The sequence below is a fragment of the Chenopodium album genome, chromosome 26 (assembly GCF_948465745.1).
Source record: "Chenopodium album chromosome 26, dcCheAlbu1.1, whole genome shotgun sequence".
In the NCBI taxonomy this organism is placed as follows: Eukaryota; Viridiplantae; Streptophyta; class Magnoliopsida; order Caryophyllales; family Amaranthaceae; genus Chenopodium; species Chenopodium album.
The window spans coordinates 34,069,233-34,089,417 of NC_137859.1; the positions used below are offsets into that span (position 1 = coordinate 34,069,233).

General features: G+C 36.6%; 2 protein-coding genes across 3 annotated transcripts; both read right to left on the bottom strand.

The window, feature by feature from the left end:
* Nucleotides 1–1,339: 1,339 nt before the first annotated feature.
* Nucleotides 1,340–4,211, bottom strand: LOC145618276 (uncharacterized). 2 transcript variants are annotated; one of them, XM_081673049.1, is made up of 3 exons: nucleotides 3,782–4,211; nucleotides 3,510–3,587; nucleotides 1,340–1,668 (listed from the first exon to the last, which is right to left on the bottom strand). In XM_081673049.1, exons 1-3 carry the CDS (start codon nucleotides 4,085–4,087, stop codon nucleotides 1,432–1,434), a joined length of 621 nt encoding a protein of 206 aa, XP_081529175.1. In that variant the 5' UTR covers nucleotides 4,088–4,211; the 3' UTR covers nucleotides 1,340–1,431. The 2 variants fall into 2 exon arrangements, with proteins under 2 accessions (XP_081529175.1, XP_081529176.1); XM_081673050.1 differs by having other exon boundaries at nucleotides 3,510–3,563; nucleotides 3,782–4,208.
* Nucleotides 4,212–4,920: 709 nt separating this feature from the next.
* On the bottom strand, nucleotides 4,921–13,014 carry LOC145617554 (sorting nexin 1-like). Its single transcript, XM_081672266.1, has 10 exons — nucleotides 12,740–13,014; nucleotides 10,265–10,400; nucleotides 9,154–9,287; nucleotides 6,761–6,832; nucleotides 6,372–6,531; nucleotides 6,135–6,268; nucleotides 5,942–6,010; nucleotides 5,727–5,806; nucleotides 5,501–5,561; nucleotides 4,921–5,418 (listed from the first exon to the last, which is right to left on the bottom strand). Exons 1-10 carry the CDS (start codon nucleotides 12,887–12,889, stop codon nucleotides 5,212–5,214), a joined length of 1,203 nt encoding a protein of 400 aa, XP_081528392.1. The 5' UTR covers nucleotides 12,890–13,014; the 3' UTR covers nucleotides 4,921–5,211.
* Between the last annotated feature and the right edge of the window lie 7,171 nt (nucleotides 13,015–20,185).

Here is a 20,185-nt window from a genome sequence, read left to right on the forward strand (position 1 = left end):
TAAATTTTTTTTTTTTCTTCAAGCAAGATAATCTAAGTAAAGTATGTAACATAGCTAAAATTATTCACAATTCAGTGATTCACCTCTTCATGAAGAAGTAAACCACCAATTTAGGCTGCAACCGGGGCGGTCCGGCGAACAGAACATAAGAAACACAGTTGATGAGTGTAAGCATGTCGAAAAATCGAAAGAGTAACAACATCACCAACGTTTAATTCATGATCTTTACAGAAGTTGCACCAGTTATAACCACTAAGAGCAGGTAAATTGTACTTTTTCCATTTTTTATAATACATCTCATACCCTTTTCCTAGACTATCATAAACTGTAACCTTAATCTTACCAAGTTGTGCATAAATTTGATCTTCTTCCTTAGAGAAAAACGACTCGAAATTCGATTTAGTCTTTTCTTTGTTTAAATACAAGCATTGAAGATCACTGTTTAAGTCCCTTTCTGTAAGGTCTTTTTTAACTGATCCACCTTCTTGTCCTAATATGTCTTGCAGACTTTCCAACATTGAAGATGCAGGAAGATGGTTTTCTTGTTCTCGTTGTTGTTGTCGGTGTCGTTGTCGTTGATAATGATTTAGAGGACGAAGAAACCGGTTTTGTCGAGGTGGGATTTGATGATCAGGGATTGATATTGGTGGATGAGGTCCTGGAGTATGGTGTGTAAGGGTGGATCTTTTCATTGATTCGAGTTGGAAGGCGGTTTCGGGGTCGAGTTTTGTGTGCTTGAGAGATAGAAGAATCAATGCAGCATCAGTAATTTCTTTGAGTTCGTCTGTGTTTTTGGAAGTGGAGGCTGCGTTTTGGTCCATTGTTGTTTGTAGAAACAGGGGATTTTTTAAGGGAAGAGTATTTATAACAGAAAAAACGGCATTGTAAATTATGGAGAAAATTCATCAAAATTATTTAGAAAGAAACTAAGGTGGAATTATATCAATTTATAGTATTTTGGAAACCTTGGAAAAATCTGATTCAAAAGACGTCCTGTATAATATTTCTTTTAATGTTAAAAAGAAGAAATTTTTTGTCTTCAAAAGAGGAAAAAAAATAAACTTTCCCTTTTTTGTTGCTGGGATGAAAATTGGGAAACCTTTCAGTTTACATAGGTGATATCAGTATTCATATGTGTCCGTTATACGTGTTAGATACGAGACATGCCTATTTCGAAGAATTATGTAGTACATTACTTATGCCTAGGCTTACTTGAGTTCTAGAGATTGATTCATACTGTATAAGCTTCAAATTTAAGGAAATTAAGGGTCAAAACTGGATGAGAGTATAGGTTTAAAAAGAGAGTTTGTAAATGTGACAGTAGTATAGAGTAGAAATCTGACAAGAAATTTCACTTTTTGAATATATTTAGATCATGTATGTGATTCATTGATTCAACCTTATAAACTGTGTTAAAAATAGACAAATTCATCAAACTCTGGCGATTTCGACTGATGTCTTCAGAGCTGCAAGAAGGCTTTTCATGATTCTGGGCTCACCAAGCGGCACCTTGTTTTTGAGGGCTCCTTTTCTAGTAGCTCTGAAAGTTAAAGGGCCAGAGCCATTGCTGCCTGTTATTACTTGACAATCAATGTATACTCGAACTTGTGTCTTCCCATCGTCGATTTCCACAAAGCCTAGCCTTACCCCTCCTTCAATCTTGTCAACCTGTTATAAACATATCATATTAGACAGGTTTTTTTGACAAGAAATTTGAAGAACTAGCTCCTATATCATTCCCTCTGCCAGGATATTACACGCTATAGGGTGAAATTTGAACATGTTTCATAAATGTTTGTAGCTAGTGTATATATCTCACACTCACAGCAGGTGAACGGCACATGCCTGTGAATGCATAACACTCCGCATCAGGGTAAAGGGCTTTCATTCTCCTACCAATAGCAAGTATTTCACATTCTGTGAAATGATGCTTTATGGCCTCAAGTTGTTCATTCTCTACCACTAATGCCGTGATGGCTAATAAAGAGAAGTTTGCGTTTAGCCCTTGTGGTATAAACTAGCTTGTAGTTGACTAAATTACTGAGATGTCTAGTTTTGGGATTGGACACTTGGATTTAAGAATTCAGGTGTTCTTGTCAGTGCCAAAATATTAACTGCTATGATTGTGACCGTATGATCAAGAAGATGATAGCAAAATTCAAGGTATGGAGTTCAAGGAATCTTCCGTTTGCTGGTCACCAAAAGTTAGTGTATTTTGTGCTTATGAGCATCAACTTCTATTGGGGGATGGTCTTTATCCTGCCAAGGCTATCTTGAAGCGAAAAAAAACCATTTGTAGATCCTTGAGGTCTGGACAAGATGACAGTAATAATCCAGGCTATATTGCCTGAAACAGTTTGTTTTGGTCTAAGTGTGGTGGTTGGAGTTCAAGAAACATATTAGTGTAGAATAGAGCAGCAGTAAGAAAGAAATTCTAGGACATTGCTAGAAAGGCTGACAAAATGTGGGTGAGATGGCTACATGTTTTCTATATAAATGGATTGGATGGAATACCGAGTTACAAGTAGTGCTAGTTGGACTTGGAAATGTATATGTAAGGTGAAATTTAATCTTAGTTTAGCAATGCAGTATGATGTATGGAAGGCAACTCCTTCGCATAATATAGCAAACACCTATGCACGACTCCTTGGGCCTGAGTAGAAGCAGCAATGGAATAAGTATGTGTGGAACAGGTTCACAGTTCCTAAACATAAATTCAACCTCAGCACTGTGGTTAGCCATACTAGGTAGATTGCAAACAAGGCAAAGGGCCAAAGGCTATTCAAATTGAAGACATGTGGAACTGAAAATTGCGAGTTCAGTAACCAGTTCGTACAGAGGTTCCTGAATTACTGATATGCACAATGCACATTCTTCTAAGATAGCAGCAGTGGCAGCTGTTAGTGTACAAGAACTGGGTGGGCAAGAAGTGAAGCTCTCGTGAACATGAAAGTGTCTACCATTTTTTCGGTTGTCAGGTAATATGGGGAAGAAAGCATCCCAGCTTGATAGAGATAGGCTGGAGGAGGAATAATTCTGTTTTCAAATCCTTTTCCAAATCTTGTTTTATGATTTACAAAAGGTAAAAGTTATGTATGCTGTACAATATTGGGAAACAGGACAGGTACCTAGAGGTTCCGGACTTGTAAGGTCTGACCATCTAGTCCCTCCCCTTCGTATTACATAAATCGGACCACCACATTATGTACGACTTTATCTACACCATATTAGTATTTACACTATCACAACATGGCATAATATTTCTGTTACGCGAAAACACCCTTAATATATTGTCGTGTCAAGTGATCATTACACCTCTATATCACTATCACAGTGGTTTCAACACTTCAAAGGTAAAAGAAGATTCAGTTATAAAACTAATGAATAAATAATATAAGAAGTTTAAATTCAAGGCAATAGAAATGAGTATTTTTCCAACTATTCCAAAAATAAATAATAAAAAGCTAATAATAATACAAGGAATAAAAAGAGGAACTAACAAAACTAACCTTTAGTGGAACAGGAAGTGGCAACTGAGCTCCTTGGTTCAGACTGTTTGCCCACTGGTTATTAATCCGTATCATGTCCTCAATTAGTCCAAACTTTTATGTTAATAATCACTAATAATGATCAAATGTTATAACACTTATACTATTAAAAAGATATATTGAAACGAATTTTACAAGATCACTCATAACTACATTTGTCCCTCTGAGAATGTGCGAACAATAGTGTATTAAGTCAAAACGTTGTAATTAAAAAAGAACGGAAAGGGGATTACCTGAAAGAGTAAAGTCTCAAACCTGGGAACATCAGTGTCTGAAGGCAACTTCATGGTTCCAAGAGAAACACCCTCTTCATCATCACCGCCAACGCCGCCATCTTTCCCAGGTGATGATCTCACCACAACCGGCATATGCCGGTGTCCGGAGAAAAATAAGGAAGAATTAGGAGAGAAAATGTGATTGGCATTAGAATTACAAGTGAAAGAAACAGAAGTTGAAATGGGGTGATGACCTGAAAACAGACAGTTATTAGACTGTAAAATTTGTGGGTTGAGTACTTGTCTAGCAGTTGCTGAAGCCATTGGCCTTTCACTGAATTTAATTTTTTTTTTTTTTTTTTTTTTTTATTTGATGGAAAATTTTATGGGAGGATGAGAAGTTGATGGCTGAAGAAGATAGGATTTTGGTGGACAGTTGGATAGCCTTATGAAAAGAATTAGATTTAAGACCGTCCATAAAAATAATCATACCAGTAAATATTAAGATGTGAACTATTATACGAAAATGATTTGTAATTGGTAATTTCAGTTGAGATTGGCATACGGGTAATTAATTAAATATTAATTAATACCGTCCTAATCTAATCCCTTGCTCACTGTCTATTGTGTACCAACTCCGATTGTCCCAACCACTAGCGGACTAGCCTCTACCACCTTCACTGCTTGCAAGAGTTGCAACCACGAATGGTTGTGAACAAAGGATGGCTGATGAAGAGAAATTGTTACCTTAGAGGGGCATTGTGTCCATGTGTGTGTGCGAGTGCGTGTGAGGGAGGGCCGGAGAGGGGGGGGGGGGGGGGTTGGGAATCCGCCTATTGGGCTATTGATAAATGTAACGGTATTAAAAATAATAATAATAAAAAAAAACCTTCCGTGTTGTACCTTTATTGTTTATGGTATTTTTTTTATGTTCATTTTGGTTATTTAACCCATCCATAAATAAAAGTCTTATTTGTCTTTTACATGTGTTTTTAGATAAAATAAATCGTACAATTTTGATAGAATAAGGTGAAACAGAATGCTAGGATATAATGTGCACATGTTGAGGAGCATTTAATTTGAAATGTATAGCCTGATGTTAACTTATAAACAAGGCTTCAGCTTATCACTGAAGCACCAATTGAACCACTACACAGTTTTCACAAATGTTCTTAAAGATACAAATACAAGTGAATTTATCCTCTTTATGTGCACAATATAACACATTATCCAATATTGCCAACTTTCGCAACTCATCTGGGTGTTTTACAAGTTAAGGCTTAAGATTTTCCAGATTATCTGTGATGTTGCTACAACAAAGGAACAAAGTTCAACCCTAAAAAAAAAAAAAAAAAAAATCTTTACAAGAGAAACAGATGCACTTGGCATTCCTGCGGACCACCCACCCCATTCCTTTTGGGCTCTGTTTTCACCTTTTTCTTCGATAATTAAGAAGAGCAGGCTTCAAGCTTTGGAAGCAAGCCTCTCCAGGCACCAGCAATGCTGTTGGCCAAGTGTGCTTGTCCTTTGGCAAATTCATGAAATGCTACCCCCATATCTGCTGTTTTCTGTTCTTGAAAGCGTACCATCTCTTCGTTCATCAATCGAACAATAGTCTCAAACCTTCTGGTTGCTTCCTCACTTTCTGCTTTAAGCTGCAGTGACAAAAAGCACGCTGGAGATACTGGGGATGTTGCAAGAAAATTTAATCAACACCAAAGTTTATGCTAAATTTACCTCCCGATATTCTGACTCGGCATCTCCATACTTGTCTGACCTTGTGAGCATGAGCTTATCTCTGGAGGTCAATCAAAATATTAGTGGGATTTAAGCAATGGCTACATTATCGAACAGCAATTCCAGTTAAGAAATACTCCGTAGTAATATGTGACTCAATAAGTAAACAAAATAAAGGGCGACTATGATTCTTATAAATTTAGAAAAAAGGATTCAAGAATCATACAGATTTATTTCCTTAAGCTTCACTGTTTCAGATAGCTCGCAGTGTTGCTTAAAGGCGGTAGCTCTTTCTGCTATAGTGGCCTGTTCAGTAAGTGCCAGGTGTTATTTGCAATGTTTTCAACAAATAAATGAGAACATTCAAATATATATATATATATATATATATATATAATAAAAAAAGAATAGTGTTTTATGCTTTAAATGACCAAAAGAAACCTTGATAGACTGCACAGCACGAACATAATCTTTCAGAGGTTCTTCAAAATTCATTAGTAGATGGTGGGCCTGCAAAATCATGAATAGCTTACTCAGATTCCCAACTAATTAGCCACCGGAAAAAAAATTAGCTGATGACTAAAAGCCCCATATAGTGGGTATATTAATTAATGTTGTAATGAGAAAACCCTGCCTCTGCTTGTAGCTTGATTGACAACTCTTCTGACTTTGTGCCAAGCTCAGCAAATGCCTTTCCAAGAGAGTCTCCCTCGCAGGCACCTAAGAGCTTGACTGCCTTTCCAAAATCTGACAGTGATTGTCCCAGCTCTGGAATTGAACATCAGATATGGTTTATAATGTCACAATGATTGCTATAGACCAACAGGTGTAGTATAAGATACAGTAAAATTGTAAAAAGTCCTCCTCTCACCTCTGTGCCTCTTAACAAGGCGAAAGGCATGCTTCTGTGCTTCCCCCAAGTGCTCTTCAAGCTCAAAGATATAACGTTTCATCTTCTCATACTCAGGAGTTGATTCTTCAACAGGCTTCTCCTTCCCTAAAACTACATCACTTACTTTGGATTGCATGTCCTGTAGAAAATGGAGAACAAATTGTACATAGCAGTTACAGGATAAAAGGTATACAAAATTTTACCAAGATCTTTCTCTCGATCAAATAATATTCGGCCAATAAGCATTATGTGATTATTAAATTAGACTTGATTTAAACATTGGATTTCCATATTATCAAGGCCGTAAATGCATTCATTTAATTAAGTTGTTTTTGACAAGGAGGCTTTGTTTTGTTGATTGACCATACCTTGAAGATTTGCATTAGATCAGAAGGCTTCTTGAAAATACCAAGGTCTTGAGCCCTCACTCTCTCCATTGTCTGACAATTAGGAAACCCAACAGGATCATATATCAGTTTTCAGGATTAAATGTAGAACAGTTGTCAGATTATAGTAGCGGTATACCATCCCAGACAGCAATTTCAGGTCTTTACAGGCATAGCATAGTTCAAAGAAACAAGAATCTGCCATCAGTACATATTACAAACAACTTATTTCTTAACCAATCCTTTGAATATCTGAAGTCTTAAAAATCAGCCTTAAAACATAAGAATGATAAATCCACACAAAGATGAAAAGGCAATATAACATGTTACTATACATATGAAGCCTCATACAGCAGCAATAATGTCAACAACTACAGTCTCCAACCAGTGTACTCCCTAATTGGCCAAGCAAAGGATACTACTCTTTCAAGTGAAGGTTGATGACCCAGGCATAAGGCATTTGGTAATCACCCACGAAGCATGGAAACCATCTACACCCTTTATTTTGATTTCTAGAAACAAGAATCAATTCAAAACACTGAGAAATGAGTATAAGTCCAGAAACGGGCAAGAATAATAAAAGTTACCTGCCCAAACACATAATCCAAATAAAGGAAAAATAACTGAATGACATATCATTCAAACTTCTGACTGCAGTAAACTAAGGTCTCTTATATCTTATTCACTCTGCTCTTGACATGTGACTCTAATCTCACATTCTCAATCTCTCAGAACTCTCACTAATCACTCAGACCCACAACAACCTTTGCAGGGTGGGTCTGCAGTCAACTCAAGTTTACTAACCAGTGCATTTTGTAAGATCCTATCTCTCAGCTTTCACTCTCAGCTTCCCACAAAATCGATTGAAGCTCACCAAAGAGACCACATGGCTCACTGCTTTCCCCCAACCCTTGAAGCTTTACCACCATTTTTCTGTCGTCAAACATCTCAATCAAATTGGAAGAGAAGCTCCTGGGCACTAGCTCTATCTCCTGCATTAAATTTTGAATGGAGGCCCAAAAATTTTGATCATCGAAACTATCGCAAATCTCCCAACTGAATTGATGACTAACTTGATCTTCACAGCCTCACTCTCTCCCTCTGCTTCCCTCCCTACGACCACTCTGCCAGTCTGCCCTCTTGTTAGGTCATTTTGCAGATTTGGAATTCAGCGGCGGAGATAATTTTTTGATATATTCGACATTACTGTTGCTTACTACTGTATTTACTATTTGTTACATGAACGATTTTCAATTTTCTTCTTTTATTCTAATGAAATATCCTCAAATTGAACTTCTGGAAAAGTGAGGTTTTCCCATCTATGTTTCTATGCTGCATAGGCAACCACCTATAAGATGTCTGAACAGGTGACATGGCTGATTGCTCTTGCCAAAAAGGATAAAGTTTGTTTGCACTTTCTCTGACAACAACCCAGATAAAGGACATGATAGTGACTTTATGATCTCGTCAGCTAATAGCATTTTCAGTAGCTCCAAATATCAAACCTTATCCTGCTACGTTTTAGCTAAAAGAATCACATTCTATAGCTCAGATACGTTATATGTTACCTATGGACTCCACCTATAGAAGATCAAGGTCTTGCAGGAAATCAAACAAATAGATTTCTTACAGGAAAAATTTATGTGAGATCTTGGGCTTGCCTGTGTAGATGTACTAACTCTATAGCTTGGATGCTACTCATTGATCCATACATTAGCCACCCAAAAGAAAATAAATAAATACTCCCTCCTTTAATTTTTTCAGATGTAGGGAAAAGGAAAAAAAAAAGTAAGATGTGAGGTGTGTCTCATTTCCAAAAATAATATGTTGTAGGTGTGTAAATTACAAAGAAACATCAAAAAAAAAAAAAAAAAAAAAAGGAAAGTGGGTAAATCAAAAGAAAATGGAGGGTGTAAATTAAATAAAATAAAAACATGAGTAATTCTGCAGGTCTTCAACTGATTAGTTAAGCTTTGACATAAGGGTGTATTACAGGAGGCATTTAATGGAGGAAAAGGCGTGCATAAACTAGCCCTACAAAAATTAATCAGAGCATTTGGCTAGCCTGTAGCCTGTTGACAAAGGGGCATGGTCAAAAGAAAACCAATTAGAGATTCAGGGTACGGCATGAAGGCCATGAACAATGAATGCACTACTTTAAACACACCATGAATCAACGCAGTAATCATAAAGATCAACAGAAATGACATCACGTGAAATATATAACACCATTTCAACAGCTACAAAAGCACCATTATAGACGGATATAGTAATAAGTTTCTCGTTATTATATATCCAGCCATATTACTCTTTCAAGAAGATTAACTAATGCGATAATATATGGCATTTATGTGACAAAAAATCAAGCAACTGACCTCTTCATCTGCCTGCAAAAATAACCTCAGATCATCACTTAGGCGAAGTTCAGGATGTGAAGCTATCCGGTTAACAAATAAATCCAAACCTTGACGCCTCATTTCAATGAATTCGGCACTAAAGCGAAATTTCTCTACAAAGAATAAATAAAACCAGATGAAGCTTTGAAACTAATAGGTATCTAATCAGTCCAACACTCCAAGTATTAAATTTAGCAGCTCTGTCAAAAAGTCCAACAGTTTATAATAGGTTAAAGAATTAACAAGTTCAAAGAAATCAAAAAAAATAAAAAAAATTATAATCAACCAACAAGTCAAGCATTGCGGATAAATTTCTCTATAAAGAAAATATTTTAGCTTATGTAGCTTTAAAAAGCACTAACAGTTCATTTATTAGCTACAAGTAACTTGAAAGGTATAATAATCTCCATTACACGATGGCCTTTGAAATTTAGATCCTCAATTTGATTCCATGTACGGAGTCTATCCTTTAAACCTTTTTCCCTACTCTTTTCCCCTAAGACATGATAGTAAGCCATAATTTGAGTGCTAAATAGTTGAAACAAGTTTCTAGGACAATTCACCAGAATGCTCATGACAAATTCCACTGCCAAACAACAAAAAACATCCACGTTCACCCAAAGGCAGTCAAAGCATGCATTATGTCTTCGTAACTAAGGAATGAAATCACTACTTTATGAGATTGCTTCAGCAGCCCTTTCCAAAAAAAAACAAAAAATGTCTTGAGGGAAAGCCCTTTCTATAACTTTAACACAGAAACAGTGCCCTAATTCTTACACGAGACCCGTACACTCCATCAACAGTGATATTTACAATAGTTTTTTAATTTATTGTGATTATAGTTGTATAGAATTTCTATATACACTTCTTAAACACAGAATCACATTAACAATGCAGTAACGAAGTTTTTACCATTCAAAGAAATGATAAAGCTTCTTTGACTACTTTAGTCACCATAACCAAATTTTTGATGCACAAGTGTAGCAAAGCACACATCATGGTGGATACAAAACACATTAGCATCAGCATCATTAGTTTTTCACAATTAAAGTAAAAGTGTAAAACCGTACATAATAAATAAAATCCTCACCAACAGCACTTTTCTCTGGAAGAGGTGGTATAAAGATGCCTTTGTATCTCTCAAAAAGGCGATCACGTAGCCAAACAAAATCATTGTATCGTCGAATGACAATCTTTTCGGGCCCTTGATAATCTGGTAGATTTGTCTGCCAAACACGAAGATGAAAAACTAGCATATAAGCTATCTTCAGGTTACATAACTTAAGCAAATAATAGCTAGAAACTGCATAATTTATAATCGTCCAGTTTCAGCCAGGAGAATATATATAATATGCGGTGTATAGATTTTGCATCCCTCAAGAGTCTTTTTACTGTATGTCTGAGCTCATAATGTTTAGAACGTTAAATCACCAAGACAATAAATCAGAATCCAGATAGAAAACAGCAGTAAAATCAATAAATCTAGGAGGATCCGATTTTTTTTTTTTTTTTTTTTTGGATAGACATACAAAAAGTACAAGAAGCAAAAGTAACCAATATACGCCCAAACCAATTATGGGAGAAAATCATTTGATTACTAAAAAATGATGTCATAAAGATAGCAAGGATAATTTTTATCAGAAACACAATCTTGTCATGTCCAAGAACATTACACATATAACCTGATTACCAAGATATCAATAATATAGGGCCAATAACTTTTTATGTGTATGATTCATGTTCTCTTTGGTACAAACTAACTTTGCACGTCTCAATATAGGGGTTTGAATCATAAGGTTGCAATTTAATTATCCTTTATCCAACAATTTGTTACATATTCAAAACACAACTAGGAAATTAGAGAAAAAAACAAACAAACACACACACACACACACAGATGTCAAGATGACCCTTATCAACATCTAAATAGTTCATTTAATTGTGTCTACAACCTTAATCAAACTCTAAATACTTTTCCATTTAATTTGCAACAATTTCAAATTCCCCAAGGCAACATTAATATAAGCTTTCAATGCAGGTAAATCCAAATTACATTTACACATGTGTACTCATGTATATCTCTAACACCCAACAGTCCAACAAATTCAAAAATCCAGCAGGGAAGAATACAGTATAAGAGTACCCACTCATCCCCCTGAATTTTTAAAAAGGTTCAGCAATCAGCACCGTTAAAGAGTTTTTAATTTTTTTATTAAAAAAATAATAATAATAATAAAGTAAATTTATATTCCAAGAAAAAAAAAGGTGCACAATGAGGGAAGGAGGTAAATACACCCATTTATTATAAAAAGTAAAAATACAAGTTCCAGTCTATTACAAATTCAATTCCTTCAAAAGAACAAGAACTTAGAGAAAACAGATTCTTATGCAAGGTTTTGGCTTGCAAGTTACAAATGATAGTCTTTGTTATTAGAGTAGGGATGTTAATCAAATAAAAAGAGAGTAACTTTACATCTCCTACTTGAGTGAAGTTCTAGTTATAGTATAATAAATCTTCCCAATGATACATGGAAAGTTATGAAAAATCTGGCTAAGCCTCCTATACACTTCACCTAGGAATTGTAAAGAAAGGGCATATCAGACGATGCAACTTAGATTGGTTATACAAGCACAATGATGTGGGAAGGTAATTAGTTCAGGAAAAAATGCATCTAGGAATTGTAAAGAAAGGCAACAAGGGAAAAGAAATCTAGGAATAACTTGCCATGCAACCTAAAACACTATACAAGCCTTGCTTGCACCTCTCACAACACTAAACTCATCCACAATCTCACAATATTGACTTAACTCAGCAGTTCCAAACAAAACATTTGACTTGTTGGGCTTGCCACCCTAACATTATCCCTATGGCAATTAACTTTCACCGCAGTAATGGTTCACTAAAAATCTCCGTTTCCTGCAAATAGGAGATTGGAGCTAATTCTATATAGTGAAAGCATTTAGACACAACAACTAACTTCGAAACTTGATTCAAAGTCCTTCGTCCAAATGACTGGAATTACCATATATAACAGCTCAAATAATCTCTTCAGATCCCATATTGATAGCTCAAATCTAATAATCTACTCATCATAATGCACGAGGGAAAACCACAGCTCGAGATCCTTACTGTACCAACATCCAGGGTTTCGGCATAAAGCACAACAAACCAAACAATCACTGCTCACCAATCTTATCAATTCAACTCTATGTCTCATCATATATACCTATTATGCAAGTATTCACATATATACCCAAAATTCAACATTATTCCAAACAATCACTCAGTAGCCCTTCATCAATCCACCAAAATCGAAACCCCAATCTACATCTATGTCCACAACAAGACCACAAATTGAACAAAGAAAATTCTGAAATTGGTCAAAATGACTCAGTTAAACGCAACAACATTGCCCCAATTCACAACAAATCTTCAGAAAGTCATCAAAAATTGAAACTTATCCAAATTATGATATTGACAACAACAACAAAACTATATTGAAGAATTACGAAATCAAAACAGGATAAACGAAAACCCTAATTGAGAAAAAATTGAAAAATTAACCTTAGTAAAGACTCTGTAAGAGATGTAAGCTTGAACGCCATTGCCTAATTTGACAGGATCAGAGACTGAAACTGATAGAAATGGCTGAGATTGAGGAGATCTAGGGCTTTGCGATGAACCTGATGATGAACTTCTCTGATTTTGCTGCATTTTTTTTTTTTTTTTTTGGAATTTGATGAGAGTTTGATTATTTTTTCGCAACAAAAATAAAGTTTCTTTGTGGAATACGAGTAATTGGAAAAGGAGAGTAGAAAAGTGGAAAATCAGTCGTTCGTTTTTCTGTTTGGGAAAGAAATGGGTCTTGGGTTGCATAATAAACAATTAAACACGTACAAAAAAATTACTACTCCCTCCGTCCCTAAATTACATTCCTGTTTCTAGCATTTATTCCTCACATAATAGAGAGAAAGAGGAATGTAATTTAGGGACGGAGGGAGTAGTATTTCGTACCAATAATTAACCTGAGTTGAACTGAACTGATTGGAGCTAAATTGAATTGAATAAATTTGAAATGAATATTTTATGAGAGAAGGATATTAGGTTCTGAACTGAACAGAATTGAATTGAATTGAAATGAACTGAAGTGAACAGACCTTAAGTGAAAACTAATGAGTAGCCCGAGTGTTGCCTAGGATTGCTACTGTTGTAGGCGTGCAATCGATCAATTTTTTTTAAAGGCGGTCTAAAATTGTAACTGTCATTGTTAAACTAATATATGAGTTTTTCATTTTTAGTATATTTTTTTTAACTGAACCTTTTGGTTTGCACTTATATAATTTCATTACATATTACTCCGTAATAACGTACTTGATAATAGGCTTAGATGGTGAAATAGTTATCATTCTATTAAGAGATTGAGAGTTGTATTGGTGGTAATGCAAATCGGAAAGTACTCTAGAAAGTTGTCAGCTTGTCGCTCGATAGCATGTGAGCTGCGTCAAGGCCAAGCTATAGCTCGCTAGTGAGTGAGTGATACCTCGGTGCTTGTATTGCTTGCAGCAAGGCCGAGCTAGCAAGCGAACGATAGCTCGGTGCTCGTATTGCCTGCGGCAAGGCCGAGCTACAGCTTCTATTTTTTTTCTTTTGCTAAACTTTTTTATAAAGTTTATTTCAATTTAAAAAATGGCAACATACAGATAAATATATACTTTTTCATTCTATAATTATTGCACCACTTGTTTTTTACAAAAAAATAACAAATATGGTAGTATAGCACCATACCTATTTTATCTTTGTTTACACGGTAAATACACTACTGGAAAATTTGTTATCCATAACAGACAAAAAAAGTCTATGCATAACAAGTGGCGGGTGTTATGTGTGCGACCGTTACAGAGAGTTAATTATTTTACAAGGTTAAGAGGCTACTCTTCCTATTACCATATGGTTTTGGGATGGAACATCCTTTGGACTCGTGAAGTAGACTTTCTTTCTTGATTTGCGGATGCGGCCCAGACCTATTTAACATGGAATCAGAGTCTGGTTCACGATATGAGACCCTAAATGACTAAAGTTCATTAGGCCAAGAATACGTAGGTCCATATAAAAGGAGTGAAGAAGCACTCTAGTCCGAAAAATCACATGAGACAAAATTTAAAAGGGACCTTACATGTGAGGGGGAGTGTTGAAGGATTGAAGCATAGACCTTCCAAGTGTTACCACATGTAAGTGTCCCACATGATAGAAAAAGTTATTTATAACTAGCAATTTTTCTGCCTATTACAAAGAGTCAATTTTTTTTTGGTAAATTCAGCTGTTATTTATAATTTGGATATGTCTATGCAATCCCTTACATACACTAATGTAATGAACGAAAATTGCTAAAATTAATAGGAAATAATATAAAAATATAAGTAATAACATTACAAATAAAACTTGTATAAGTTAATAAAATAAACATACAACCCTAAGATTACATTATTCTACCTAATAGTTACGATTTCATTAAACATAAAGTATTGCACCCATTGTTCTCGAACCACATTCAACTCGACATCATCACAAGCGGCTTTTCTCAGACAAATAAAAAAAACAAATAAGTGAGGTTAGAAAATAAATCAATGATTAAAATAAATCAACAATTACCATAAGAACTGATCAACCAATACAACACACCCCTCGCCAAAAGTGTCAACGATGTTATCTTCAAGTGGTTAGTAGTCTCTAACATTGATGGCAGATTGCCTTGATGTAATGCCACAACTATCGTCCTTTTCTTTGCTTTGCCTAGATTTAGGCTTCTTATATTGGCGGTGGTGAAACCTTTTTAAAAGCTTAATATTAGTCTAAATAAAATATATATAATGATGCAAGTTTATGTTTTATAGTAGGAAAATATACCTCTTCTTAAAAAAAAACCATGTCAATAGGCCATTGCACAAAGCTAGACTTAGCTTTACCCAACTTAGTCACACCATCGAAAGACGGTACCGGTATATTGAGGAGGGTATAGTCAAGGTAAGGTTTGTCCACGCTAACCCTGTAATGATCGGGTTTCATCTTCGGGTTTCGAGTAACTTCACCTGTACAAGGATATACCGTTCCATCTGCCACAATCACTAAATTTTGATTGTACTCATCTTTCAATGCAAGGCGACATTTAGTTGGTACCTACATTTTACAATAAAGATATCAATATTATAAATGTTAACCAAGTCACATTTTAAGTTAAGGAAAAATAGTGCAAAAGACATATACCTCTATTACACGAGCAATTTGTGTTGCCTTCGTGGTCGTCAGTTGGATTCTTCCAAATTCTGCTATGTTACCAGTTATCTGTGGCAACAAATTGGCGAGATAAGCTTTCACCTCCTTAGCCACACGTTGTTCTAACATCTCTTGCAGCTTCTTTTCAACCATTTCATCTAGCCTTGCCTCAAATTCTTGAGTTAAGGTAGCTTTCATCGATTCTAATTCTTTAATGGAGCATCCACCTTGGCTTGACGATTTACCCTTTCTGTATTCCTTCCCTAATGCTTGTGTGTGACTAACTCCAATTTCAGACCTTCCTAATTCTTTCACATGCCCACGGTGATCCTTTTTTCCTAAGGCCTTGTTAAGGGCATCTATACCAAGATCTTCACTTGAATCGTTTCCTTTGGCATTCTTTTGCAAGTTCTTCAACTATTCCCAATATATATATATTAGAATAAATATATAAATATTTATATGAAAATAGCATATGATTGGTTACTCTAAACAACACTTACAATAGCATTGACTATTTGCAAGGTTTTCACATCCTTCGGGTCTATAGCACACGATCCATTTGCAAGACGTTCCACATGAGCACCTAACCCGTCCATCATCTCATCTATCTTATCTTCCTTGATGTCATCATTATCACCTGCTTCAATTCATTATTATCAAAACCATTCGGCTCTCTCTCCTTGGCTTCATTGTCATTAATAGAAGATGAATTACTCATGGGAATTAATTTTTCACCATGCCAGTACCAAATGTTATAGTCTAGCATAAACCCACGAATAATCAAATGCTCCGCTATTTTCTTAATATCTTCCCACCTCTTCACATTGTTACAATCACGACAAGGGCAGAAAATAGGCCTTGCTTTGGTTAGTCTTTGTTCAACGAAAGTACTCCGTTGGTGTTGCACTGCGATTCTACAGAACTCTTTGACCCCATTCAAATATCTGGTGTGATTCGAGAACCATACATCCAACGACGATCCATTTCTAACAATGTAAAATTACAACCCAAGAAACATATTAGTATATTCAACAACTTAACATATCAACACATTCCAAATGCATACTTCCAAAGGTCCTTATATAATCCATCATTGGAAGTGTATTCTCACTAGCAAATGGTTGCCCACTTTTCGTTTCTAAAGAAATTTCGGCAACATTTCCCTATGTTTTTTCCGGTACATGATGTAATTAATTTATGAATTAAATATATACCCAAAGAGCGCATTAGGGAATACCAACACATTATTACCGAAAAACAAGCCATCATTTACATCCTAAGTGAGAATACAAGTCTAAAAACAATCCCAAACGGGGACTATCCAGGCATATGATGATATAATACTTAATATACTCCCTCCGCCCACAATTATGTGCAACTAAAGGGTATTATTTGTGAGATATAAAATATTCCTTTGTTGCACAGAATTGTGGGCAGAGGGAGTATTAAAAACATGCAATTTAGCTTGAAACAAAAATTGAATTTAAAACAAACTTTATACCTCAACAATATAGCCAACTAACTTCTTAGTATCGTAGAAGATACTCTCCCCACCAATATTTACAGAGTGCTTCTTAATTGAAGGAAGCAATAGGTTGTAAACGTGATTTAAGAAAAGCATACTAATTTTGGGTAAAAAAATGGTATAGATTTAAAGTTTAAGTTGATTTGTTTCATTAAAAAAATGGTATAATATTGTTTTATTGGCATCATAATTCGTCATAAAAAAAAATTCATTATTGGCCAAGACTTAGGCTAGTAAATTTTCGTCATAAAAAAATTAAAAATAAAAAAATAAAAAAAGTATTGCACAAGACTTAGGCTAGTAAATTTTTTAAAATGTGCTAGAGAAGGACAAAATCAAAAATAGTGACACTTGACATTGATTTAATATTGATCATAGCATAGATTATCATAATAAACCTCGCATTATGCTAATGCCAAATTTTAAAATATCTATCGATCGCAATCAAAGTTAAAAATAAATCACTAATTTTTATCACATCTATTTTTCAATGAAAAAACAAGCAATTGCCAAATTGATAGCTAAACAATCACTAATTTTATACCATCACCTAAATTGTTAATGTACTCTAGGGCATAGGGAGTATATTGTATAACATTTATAGATGTCAATTGCTCTCTCAATCCCTCTTTGTTGGTCTCAATTGACCAATTTTATTTTCTTTTTCTGACATTATTTGGGGTCCGATGAGACAAACCAATCAATCAATTAACCTATACTAAAATCAAATCCTTCCATGACACTTGTCATTACCTTGCGAAAATTTTCCCGCCTTTTTTGCTTATCCTTTTTTTTTTGTGCAAAATCTTAAAGTAAACTATTTATACCTTGTATAAATTCTTACCAGTTTGACAATCATATTCCATATATACTCAAATGAAATATTATTGAATATATTTTATATACTTTTATATTTTGTAATATATAATTGTCAAAATTATTTAATAACCGTGCATTGCACGGGATTTTAACCTAGTAATGAGATATAGAGAATTACAAGGAGTTTAATTTTTTTAATTATGATACTAAATGTTTGGGGCATTTTTCACCCTTGACAAGTGGACCAATGAGGAGGTGCCACGTGTCAGAGGCTGGCAGGTCACCTTTGACCAATCTCCAGCTGACACGTGGCCTCTCCAGATACTCTCTCAGAATTGCGGCCTTCAAGGGCCCAATTCCCAAAAATCCGCTATTTGGCGGCGCAGCCCATCAATTCTAGGTTAAAATAACCTAGGAAAGGGCACTTTTCCCAAGGACCCTATAAATAGGGAGATATTCCCCCAAAATGAGGGACATTCAGAAATTCACCAAACATTTATTACACCCTATTTTCTCTCTCATCTGAGAACTCCTGAGCTTGGAATCCAAGCAGATCCCCACCTTAAATTCCGCACTTTTTACTCTCCTTCAAGTTACTAACTTGAGCGTTGGAGGCGGAGCACCACCCAAACGGTGTCTTCGTTGGTTTTGCAGGTACAGAAGCCCTCCGGACCAGTCTTCGAGTTGTAACTCTCCCAAGGGACAAAAACACCCAAAACATTTGGCGCCGTCTGTGGGGAGAGTACCTCAAGATGGTTCAAAATTCTGTACCGATTCACAATTCTACCTCTCTACGTCCGGGTACTCAGACGGGTAACCCGGAAGACTTGCAACCGGTTATTCAGCCGGTAGGATTTGAAATCCCCCAGCCTCCACCTCAGCCTCAGCCAGAGGTATTCCCTGAGGAGGAGGATGAAGAAGAAGACAATGATGTTGAGACTTACATCTCTAGGGATGGTTCTCTCATCTCTAAATCCATCCGTTCCAGAGATCAGCTAGAGCGCAATCTGGATCAGGCGGGCCCTAGTAGCCGGCCCACTGGGAGGTCAGATGGGGAAACCCGGAAGACCAGAGGAGAATGAGATTCATGAACTCCTTTAAGGGTGAGATCAAGGAAATGATCAACAACAAGGCAGACTCTTCCAAGAGTCAGCCGGCTAAAAAGACTCCCAATGATGGGAAGAAGAAGTCGGTCAAGGACAGGCAGCCAACTCCTCACCCAAAGGAGAAGGCAGCCGCAAAACTTGACTGGTCTAAGATTCTGATGCCCCGGCGACCCTAGCCGGAGGCCAAAAAAGCCTCTACCTTTGATGTTAGAGAAGTCATCAATCGAAGGAGGCAGCAGCAGTCTGAGTCAGCTTCTACCTCAAGCTTTCCAGACAGCTTCAAGCAAGCTTCTGCAAGGAACTCTATGTCCTTGCATGAGAGTCGGACAGGCGGTAAATCCGTCAACACCGAACCTCAGCTGATGATAGGGTCTATGCCATACGCACCCCAGGCGCAGTATGGGTAATATGGCCTCCAGTTCATGCAGCCACCCCCATTCGGAGGTCAGGCGGCATATACTAATGCCCAGCCACTGGACTGGCAGCTCCGGCTGATGAGGCTAGGCGAACAGTCGTCTGCCTTTGCAGCCAATATAACCGAGGCGGCTCAGCCGGCCAAGGTTAAAAACATTTTGGTTGGTGCTTATGATGGCACCACCAACCCTGAAGATCACCTGATGGCATACACCAACCTAATGTGCTTACAAGGTTGGGATGATGCCACCTGGTGCCGTTGCTTTCCGGCTACATTGAAGGGCATTGCCCAGCAATGGTTTGGCAACTTGCCAGCCGGATCTATTGACTGCTTCAAGAAGCTAGCCTTTTTGTTTGCCACCAACTTCTTAATGAACATCCCTGCTAAGAAGACAAGTTTAGACTTGAGCACCATTAAGCAGGGAGAGAGAGAAGGGCTACGCTCATATGTCAGGCGGTTCAACCTGGTCAGAATTCAGATCCAGGGGCTGTCTGACGAGGTAGCATTTACGGACTTTTTCAAGGGTCTGAGAGACGGGTCGGCTTTTAAGTTCGACCTTGTCAGAAAAGGGGAATTTACGTTACAGGCGGCCCTGAGGGAGGCGGAAAGCTATATACAAGCAACCGACCTCTGTACGTCTGGTAACCAGTCAGACTCCAAGAAGTCTGACAAACAAAAAGAGAGTCGGTCTGCTCAGCCGGCGAAGAAAAAAGAAGAGAGCAAGAAAAGAAAAGAAGTCTGGGCGGTCATTGATTCTGAGCAGCCGTCCCAGAAAAAGAAAAAGAGTTTAAACCGTACGTTCCCCGGTACGAGTTTAACAAGGATTGTAACTCCATCCTCATGGAGGTAAAGGACCGGCTGTCCATTGAGAA